Below are 9,488 nucleotides of genomic sequence, written 5' to 3'. Positions count from 1 at the left end.
ACAGCCCGTCCGTGGCGCCTCCCGGCGCGGGGCCGGCACCGCCTCCCCCCGCGAAGGCGCCGCCCCGGCCCCGGCACCGCCCCTGCCGCGCCCCGCCGGGCAGCGCGGCCCGAAGCCGGCCGAGGGGGCTGGGGGGGTGGGCTAGGGCTCCCTTCCCGGGGCGGCCTGCCCTGTCCCCGCACCCGTCATGTAGTGGGCCCTGCAGAGCTGCCCCTCCGGGAGAAAGCCGGGCCGGGAATGCGTGCTTCTAGGTTAAGCCAAAGACCGATATTTTCCGGGTGGAAAGCATTTGTTAAGCACCAGCTGGGATCTCCACTATGCTGTGTCATTTTGCTGCACCTTTAATGCATTTGTGCTGCTCTATATATTTGAAATAAGTTTGTAAAACCGAATGGGTCTGTAAGAGTTGGTAAAAGGGGCAGTCGAGAGCCCAGGGTTGGGGGGCAGCGACACCCGCCTGCAGGCTGCAAATGAGAGAGTCACCAGTGCCCTGGGACCGGCGGGGGGGCTTAGCCAGGTCAGCAGGGAGCTGCGGGGACGGGCGCTCCCTTCCAGGGGCAGGCGGAGGCAAAGGGGGTTTAAAAAACGGCACCAAATACAGCACTTAATGAACGGCAGCTTTGTTAATTAAGGGCACTTAAAGGTGAATAACGACGATAATAAAGCCAGCAGAGCAACGGCGCTCGCCGCGCGTCAACGGGGCGGAGAGGGGCCTGCCTGGGGGCGGCGGCGGGACCCCCCCGCCGGTCCGGACCCCCCGGTCCAGCCCCGCGCGGCGGAGGGGTGGGTGTGGGGGGATGATGATGATGATGATGATGATGATCTCATCCGCAGCCAATCAGCGCCGCCACGGCAGCCCCGCCGCCCCGGGGGCGCGCGGCGGCGGCACGCGGGCACGGCCCCGCCCCGCCCCGCCGCCGGCGGAGAATGCTGCCGGCAGCGCGCGCGCAGGTGCGTGCCCGCGGGGGACCGGCGGGGACCGGGACCGGGGCCGGGGTCGGGGGCCGGGGGGCCATGCCGGTCACCGGCCGGCGAAAGGGCCGGGGCGTGCGGCGCGCCGCGCCTCACCCGCGCGTCCCCGCTCCCTGTCTCCCGGCGGCGCAGGGCGGCGGTGCGGGGCCATGAGCCGGCCGGAGGCCGAGCCCTGCTCCCGGGCGCTGGCGCAGGCCCGCGTCTACCTGGGGCAGCTGCGGGGCCGCGTATCCCCGGCGGGCCCCGAGGGCGGCGGGCGGCGGGACTACCTGGTGGAGGCGGCGCGGCAGCTGCGGCTGGCGCTGGAGCGGGATGTCAGCGAGGACTACGAGGAGGCCTTCAACCACTACCAGAACGGCGTGGACGTGCTGCTCCGCGGCGTGCAGGGTGCGTGGGGCCTCCCCGGAGCGCGGGGGGCCGGGGCATCCCTCCGGGGAGCGCGGCCAGGGGATCCGGGCACCCCTCTGGGGAGCACAGCCAGGGGAACCGGGACATCCCGCCGGGGAGCACGGCCAGGGGGAGTGGGGCATCCCTCCAGGGACGGCAGCCAGCGGGCCGGTGCATCCCTACTGGGAGAAGCGTGAGGGGACCAGCACATCCCTCCGGGGAGAGCAGTGAGGGGGCCAGGGCATCCCTCCGGGGAGCACGGCCAGGGGATCTGGGCTCCCCTCCAGGGACTGGGACATCCCTCCAGGGGGAATGATCAGGGGACCAGGACATCCCTCTGGGGAGTTGGACAAGGGGACTGGGGCATCCCTCCAGGGACTGCAGCCAGGGGGCCAGTGCATCCCTACTGGGGGAGTGGTGAGGAAACCAGGGAACCCTTCTGGGGAGAGTGGTGAGGGGTCCAGGTCATCCCCCCAGGGAGCACGGCCAGGGGGACCAGAGCACCCCTCTGGGGAGCATAGCAGGTCCCTCATGCCCGCCCTCTGCGACAACCACAGTTGACCCCAACAAGGAGCGTCGTGAGGCTGTGAAGCGGAAGATCACGCAGTACCTGAGGCGCGCGGAGGAAATCTTCGACTGCCACCTCCAGCGGGCTGCGGGGGGTGGCAACCCCACTGCCACGGTGAGGCGCTGGCATGGGGCGGCATGGGTGGGATGGCAGCGGATCTGTGGCACTGGGAAACCTGGGGGACACACACATAAAGCAGCCCCGGTGAGCCTCCTCGACTGCCTCTACCAGATGCCACAGTAAGGTGGTGTAGAGAAAATGGCAGACACACCAGCTGCAGAGTGTCCCAGCATGCTGGTGGCTGTGAGGGAGCTGGCAGCACTTCACCCTGCCTGGATCGAAGAGCTGAGGTGGGCCCAGCTTGCCTGGGGCTCTCCCAGGACCCCCCTGAGGTGTGTATGTTTAGCTTGCTGCCACCATAGTGGAAATGGCCATTTTGGTGGGACTGAAGCTACTGGGAGGAACTACCTTGTCAGATGTTAAAAATGTCATCTTCCCTGTCATTGTTACCATCTGGATGGAAACCAAAGACAATGTCTGCTTGTGGCACTGTGGAGGGAGGTGGTTAGTGAAGGGACAGGGGAGTGAGGCAGGGCAGGGTCGGGGCCTGGTAAGAAGGACAAGGGGAGAAAGGCAACTATCTTCTGTACAGATCCCATTAGTGTTGAAGCAGTCCTGCTCCAGGTACAAATTTTAGAGTGATTTTACCTCTGCTGCAGGTGCAAGCTGTCCCTGAAAACTTCAGAAATCTAGGAGCTGGCCAAGAAAATGGTCCAGTTGATGTTAGGAATCAACCACAGTCATTGGAGAGTTGTCTGTGGATGTTGAGCAGCCCAGCAGTATTGCTGCCTCCTCTGGAAAATGTGGGGACTTCTCCCACTCTCTGTCATGGCATCTCTAGGTCCCTCATCCTCTTCTCTCACCGTCTTGCAGGGTTACAGCAGCCTGCGCTTCCGGCCGATCAGGACGCTGAGCTCGGCAGTGGAGAACCTGAGACGCTGTAAGGTTGTGGGAGTGATCGATAAGGTAATGACTCGACCTGGATCTGGGAGGGGTGAGGCTGGGGCTGGACCAAACGGAGCGTAAGCTAGAGGGTCCTGGCAGCTGGGATGGGGGTGCCAGCCCCCTGTGCACCCACCAAGAAGTGTGAGGATATCCATCCACACCATTCCCACCAAGGAAAATTCGCAGGTGAGGATGCAAGACCCTTTAAGAGTTAGTTGGGAAATCTGTTAATGTCCCCATTACTTTTGCTTACCAGAGTTGCCAAAATATTTACAGAGAAGTTAATGCATTCAGTTCTTTCTCATGCATGGAATCGTGCTTGATGCCTAGGTACCATGATGGTGGACTCCTATGGATTATCTTCAGCAGAAGACAAGCTATCTGGATGAATAAACTAATTAGTAGTTCATGATCTAGGAGCAAAGATGCCAGACTTCCCGTCTCCATGCACGCACTGGCACATTGCTCTCCCCTGCTGTTCACACATCTCAGTTTGTCAGGACTGATGTGGTCTGCCTGGCCTGCCAAGGCCCAGGTGGGCAGCCCAGCACACCCCACAGAGCCCAGAAGGAGCAGCGCAAACCCCTCCTTTGTGAAGGAAGAAAAAATGGTGTGGGAGTCACCTCTTGGTTTAATTAACTTTCTACACCCTGGCTGCATGGCTGTCTCATTGCTAAAAACCCGTGTTTTGTCTTTCAAGAGTAGGGGTTTGAGCACCACCAAACTCCTCTAGTTGGGTGGGAGCGTGTTTCAGTTCCAGAGCTGTGTCCCTTGGGTCATTCCTGTAGGCTGTATGTTGGGGTGGAAGCAGTCACCATTTCTGACCAGTACTGCATCTACTGTTCTCAGGTGCAGATCGTCCAGGATCCAGCCACTGGAGGGACTTTTATACTTAAGGTGGGTGTTTTCAGTTTCATCTGCCTGCTTCTCCCTGTCATGCCAGAGCCTCCTTGTCCAAGCAGACAGCTGGGGCAGGTGAGAGGACCAAAAAATAGCAGCTCACAGAGGTGTTGGAGGAAGTTCATTGTTAGTAAAACTTCTTTTGGCTGCTTCAGCCATCTTCTGTGATCAGAGGGGAAGTGGTTCTCCTTGGTCATCTCTTCCTCTGCCTTGTAATGCTGCAAGACAAGCCTTCCGCCCACGTTAATCTGGGTCAACCCCTGGAACAACTTATGGGTGAGATGTGCTCAGTACAAGTCTTAGGATATTTTCTAGTGCCCCTGGAACTAAAAATTAGTAATTGGAGACTCTGGCATGAGAGAGAGAAGCATCAGTTCCAGAGGGGAGAGGAGAGGGGGCCGGGATGGCAGGTTCCCATCTGAAGGGAGTGGAGGCAGTTGCAGGGGAAGGCCACTGCTCTGGACCAGCAGTGTCCTCTGGGTTCCCCAGTGCAGGTGGGGAGCGCTCTGCCTTGGCAGAGTTTTGGAGAGCCTTGCCTTATCACAGTTGGGTGCTGGGAACTGACAGACCTCTCAGCAGGAGCTGCAAGTTTCCACAGATGGGGAGCTCCATTGCAGGTGATGCAGAGGAGCAGCCACAGGGCTTGGCAGATGACACGCTACCTTTCTGGTTGGCCTCCTGCCCTGCCAGCTACTAGGTTGCAGGGAGTCCAAGTCCCTACCATGCTGTAACACCCATCTACCTGTACCTCCTCAGAGCCTCCCCAAATCCCATGTTGAGACCCGTGAGCGACAGACCATCATCCCACATGGGGTCCCCTTCATGGTCAAGCTGTTGTGCTACTATGTGAGTGAGGACTCCATCTTCCTCCACCTGGAGCATGTGCAGGGTGAGTGGGGTCAGCATTGCCTCCCGTCCATGGAGCATCCTGCTCTTATCTCCAACCTCCCTTTCTTTAAAATCTCAAATACATTTCTCCTGCTGCTTTGGGACTGTTTTTTACAGTGACAGCACAAACTGTCTTCTTCATAGAAGGGTGGTGGGTAGAAGGGCTTGGAGACTTTGTGGAAGGAGCTGCTCAGCTGTATTGGGGATTCTGGAGATTTAGTAAAAGCTGACTGGGGAAGTAACCTACAAATGGGCCTGTGGAGACCTACAAGGAGGAAAAGGTTGTGTGTGTAGGGGTGTTATACGGAAACTAACCTTAGGGACCACTGAGTCCCACGGGAGGGACCCATGCCTTGAGGTAAAGAGGTTGATGTGGTCCAGCCTCTTGAAAAGAAAAACCTCTTAATTTTACTGGTATGGTTTGACCATGATAGTGAAGAAGGAGAACCAAGTGAGGTAGTTCACCTGGATGTTGTAGAACAAAACAATCTTTTGATGAGAGCTTTATAAAACATCTTTTGGTTACAAAAAAAGAGGTCACACTGGATTTTGAGATCAGACCAAAGAGAGGAGATGGAGAGTTGGGGCATAAAGGGCAGGGAGCATGTTGGGGCTCGAGTACAACAAGGAGGCAAATTTGAGGCTTGTCCCAGATCCTGGTGAAGAAATGTGACAAGGCTTGTCCCAAAGAGCTTCTTTGCTCTGCTAGTTGAATGGATGTGTAGGGAGCAGCAGCTGGAGTCCAGTGATGACAAAAGAAGGCTGATGTGTGTTGGAGAACAGCCTCAACTCCTTGTGCATTGCTGTAGAATGAATTTGCAGAAAGCAGCCAGCAGCTGAATGTAGTGAGGCTGGGAAGCCCTGGCAGTGTGCTGTGCGCTCCAGGGCTCACTGCTCTGGCTCATCTCTGACCCACAGGCTCTGTGCTGTGCCATGGGAGCTCTCTGGCATCTCTGTCATGCAGGGAGGACAGGCTTTTGGGGAAAAGTGGGGATGCTGGTGAGATCAGGGGCATGTGTGAAGATGTGGCTGGCCTGTGACATGGAAGGGGCAGAGCTGGGATCAGGGAGACTCTGCAGAATGGGGAGCAGGGCTGCTAAAGGAGGGGGGAATGAGCCTTTGGTGTGCTACGTCCCGGGGGAGGTGTGGTGTTGAGTGCGGTGTGCTTGTAGGGCTGGGGAGTATTCTGCATGGACTGGAGCTTTGCTGCAGGGGAGATTAACAATGCTCGATCACGTCCCCAGTGTGTGGGCCTTGGCCTGTGTGTGAATAGGCTGTGTCCACAGTGGGGGAACCAGGGATGCTTTCTGCCCCATCACTTGTTCTTCTCCCTGCTTTTCAGGGGAGACACTGTGGTCTCACCTCCGCTCCAAGTGCTGTGTCCAGCAGGGCTGTGCTGATTCAAACACCATTCAAGCCCTGCGGGACCGTGGCAGAGAGGACGGCGTGGGAAGCCCCCAGGGCAGCAGCCAAGTCTCCATCTTCTCTGCTCGGACAGGCAGTGGCCTCCCAGGCTCTATGACCCACCGAGTACTGGGAAACACTGATGCCTCGGCCCCTCGGGAGCAGTCCCCCGACCCCATGGACCCCAGCTCAGGGAACCACTGCCAGCTTCGCCTGGCTCCTGCTGGCGGCACGAGGGCTGCAACTGGAGGGCAGGATCTAAGCATGACACAGGCTGTGTCTGGCGTTGTGGACCATGTTCCAGCAGCATCAGCCAAAGGCCCTGGCCACCTTACCAGCCAGGGCCTGGTCGTCTACCCCTGGGACGCTCTAGCCAGCACTGCGGGCTGCGTATTGGAGAGAGCAGCCTCCCAACAAGACCCTAGGCTTCCCCAGACACCTGTCCCTGTACTGAAGACTCTGAGAGGGGGTCAGCCAGGGGCAGGGGAGCTGCCATCTCAGCAAGTGTCTGAGGTCTCCAGGGCTTGGCCCCTCCTGACCTTGGGTCAGAGGCATCTTCATACAGAAGTTGCCCCATCCAGCTCTGCCAAGCCCTGTGGACCTGACCCAGTGGTGTGGGAGCCCTCACAGGGAGTAAGCCTGACCTGTGGCTGGCTCAGTGAGCAGCCACCATCAGGACGGTGCAGGGCTTTGGCTTCCCGTGGGCACGGCTGGAGAGCATGGGCTGTGAAGGAGGAGCAGGTGCAGCTGTGGGCAGCAGAAATCCTCCTGGCCTTAGAGGGACTTCACCAACAGGGTGTATTGTGCCGGGACCTCAACCCCAGGAACCTGCTGCTTGATGCAGCTGGTAGGTAGTACCCTAAGCTGCTGCCCCAAGGAGGAGGCGGTTGGCTTCTTGGCTGGGAGACTGCCGTTTGCCCTGTTTCCAGGAGATGTGGACTTTCTTGAGTTTGCTTTGGGGGAGGGTGAGAGTCTGGGGAGGTTTGGATGTTTCTGAGCCTGGAAGTGCAGTCTCACTTGGGATTTCCAAGCAGTTATTACAAGAGATGGCTCTGCAGTGGGAGAATCAGGGCCTATAGCCACAGGAATGCATTGCCCCTGCTCCCACGTTGGGGCTGGCTGCCTGGGAAATCCCAGCACAGGGAAGCTGAGGGCAGCTGAACTGTGCCTGAGGTTAGTGGGACTGCAGTTTTCCCCTGCTTGTAGTTACTGCCTTCTGGGGTATTCTGGAGCCATCCCATCCCTTCAAGGCATGGGTTCCACTGTCAGTGCAAGCCAAGTGCATGTCCCTGCTCAGGTGGCAGCTGGGGCAAACTGGAGAGGTGCAAATTGCTTAGGAAAAGAAAAATGCAGAGAACTTTGCCAGGGGAAAGCTAACCTCCCCCCCTTTAAAAGCTGCTTCTTTCCTCATTACAGCCTGCGCTGAGGTCTGTGAGCTTGGAGCCCACCTAACCAGTCTCACCAGCTGCAAGTGCCTGCTGGGCATCTCGGGCAAGCACTGGGCGGCCGGGGGATGCGCAGTGCCAGGGGATGCACAGTGCTTCTGCATTCAGGGCACGGCTGGGGCCCAGTGCCCTGCCTGTTCCCGGTTGCGGGGATATGGCTTGGCTTTGTGCTCTGACCAAAGTCCCTAGCTTTGTCCTAACCTTCCTGCTTTTGACTTTGGTGCTGCTTGACAGGTCACATCCGTCTCACCTTCTTTGGCCAGTGGACAGAGGTGGAGCCCCAATACTGCAGCCAGGCACAAGAAGAGCTGTACAGTGCCCCAGGTGAGGGACACATCCCCTGCCTTCTGCTGCCCTCTGCCCAGTACCACCGACTGGGGGAGAGGGGGCTTCTGCAGGCAGCGAGATGTGCCCAGCATGGTACAGCTCCCTGCCTGCAGCTGTAACACCTCTGGCTCTTTTTGCAGAAATAGGGGGGATTGTGGAGCCCACCGAAGCAGCTGACTGCTGGAGTTTTGGCTCTCTCTTGTATGAGTTGCTGACAGGAGTGGTAAGAGGCAGAGGAACTGTGCAAGGAGGCGGGGGAGGAGGTGATGCTGTAGTTCAAGGGCTCCCCACCATGCAAGGGCTGGGAGGGTGCCTTGCCCTGCTGGCACCTCAGTGCTGTGCCAGCTTGCTTCAGGTGTGGGATTCCTAGTGCCTCTGTGTGGTCTATGGGTGTCCAGGGCCCCAGGTTTTAAATCCTGCTGTGTAGGGCTGGGATTGTGTGGCAATGAAGGCTCAGCAGTGTGCTCCTACCCTCCTCAGTGCCTCCACTCACCATCACCCTCTGCCTCCTGCAGCCACTGTCCCAAAACCACCCTTCAGGGATTCAACCTCACACCCAGCTGCATCTGCCAGAGGGGCTCAGCCTGGCTGCCACATCGCTGCTCACCGAGGTGAGGGGCTTGGGAGGATGGGGCAAGGCAGTTTGGGTAGCTTTTTAGTGTCCCTATCTCTCCATCCTGCTGTCCCATCCCCTTTCTCTGCAGCTCCTACAGTACAACCCAAAGCAGCGCTTGGGCTCTGGAGGAGGTGGCATGGCGAAGCTGAAGTCCCACTCCTTCTTCAGCACCATCCCGTGGAACAAGCTGGCGGGCTAGGCAGGCTGTCCTTCCCCCAGGGAGCTGGGCACAGAGCTACCGTCCCTGGCACTTGTGACCCCAGGCAGCACAGGCAGCTCTGCCTGCTGGGGGAGGTTTGCCTGCAAGGGTTGCCCAAGGGTGGGGTACGCATGAGGTGTTGCAGCCTTACGTGTTCTTCTGTCTCTGCTTGTGTTTGTTGGCATCTCCGAGAGGAGGCTGTGGTCTGGGCCAGGCTGTCTTCTCCTCTAGGTCCTCCCTGGTGGGAAAGGGAGCCCAGGTGCCTACTCCCAGGGTGAGACCATGCTCCCCTTCTGGGGCATCCCTTGCTCAGCTTAGCACCACACCCTGAGACTCCCTCCCTATGGTTTTTATCTCTGCTGCTACTGCAGTGACCCCCTGCCCTGTTATGTTTTGTGACTTCCAAGTGCAACTCCTCTGGGCCCCGCTGGCTGGTGCCCGTGCCCCGGGGTCTGTGCCCATCCCTGACTGCATGTGTGTGTGGGTGACACCTGCTGTGGGGGCGAGATGGGAGGGAGCCCTCTGCTCTTTTCCCCACAGCCCTCTGAAAAAAAATAAACCACTCTATCACTTGCAGAAGTGTCCTTTTGTTTCTGGGCTGGGCCAGCCAGGACTGGGCCAAGCGTGCTGAGTGAGGGAGAGCCCCAGATCCGTTTCTCAAACCTGCTAGGAGCCCTGGTTGGTGTTGCCCAGTGGCTATCAGCACCCTGCAGCCAAAACCCAGAAGGTGGCACTGAGTGCCTGGCCAACTGCCCTTGTGCCCTGCCTGGCTCCTGG

General features: G+C 58.9%; 1 protein-coding gene across 2 annotated transcripts; it reads left to right on the top strand.

The window, feature by feature from the left end:
• The first annotated feature begins 927 nt into the window (after positions 1-927).
• On the top strand, positions 928-9,290 carry RPS6KL1 (ribosomal protein S6 kinase like 1). Of its 2 annotated transcripts, XM_074824744.1 has the most exons (11): positions 928-951; positions 1,105-1,359; positions 1,917-2,041; positions 2,861-2,953; positions 3,782-3,829; positions 4,589-4,721; positions 6,063-6,971; positions 7,804-7,893; positions 8,037-8,119; positions 8,412-8,507; positions 8,601-9,290. In XM_074824744.1, exons 2-11 carry the CDS (start codon positions 1,122-1,124, stop codon positions 8,709-8,711), a joined length of 1,926 nt encoding a protein of 641 aa, XP_074680845.1. In that variant the 5' UTR covers positions 928-951; positions 1,105-1,121; the 3' UTR covers positions 8,712-9,290. The 2 variants fall into 2 exon arrangements, with proteins under 2 accessions (XP_074680845.1, XP_074680846.1); XM_074824745.1 differs by lacking the exon at positions 928-951 and having other exon boundaries at positions 1,010-1,359; positions 8,377-8,507.
• The last annotated feature ends 198 nt before the right edge of the window (positions 9,291-9,488 follow it).

The sequence above is a fragment of the Strix aluco genome, chromosome 4, assembly GCF_031877795.1.
Source record: "Strix aluco isolate bStrAlu1 chromosome 4, bStrAlu1.hap1, whole genome shotgun sequence".
In the NCBI taxonomy this organism is placed as follows: domain Eukaryota; kingdom Metazoa; phylum Chordata; class Aves; order Strigiformes; family Strigidae; genus Strix; species Strix aluco.
This window is presented reverse-complemented; position numbering and strand designations above follow the sequence as displayed.

Excerpts from the sequence above, each read along its gene's own strand:
- RPS6KL1 (XM_074824744.1), top strand. The coding sequence starts at position 1,122 with ATGAGCCGGCCGGAGGCCGAGCCCTGCTCCCGGGCGCTGGCGCAGGCC. Across the intron at positions 2,042-2,860 it reads GTGGCAACCCCACTGCCACG|GGTTACAGCAGCCTGCGCTT; the intron begins GTGAGGCGCTGG and ends ACCGTCTTGCAG. Across the intron at positions 2,954-3,781 it reads TTGTGGGAGTGATCGATAAG|GTGCAGATCGTCCAGGATCC; the intron begins GTAATGACTCGA and ends TACTGTTCTCAG.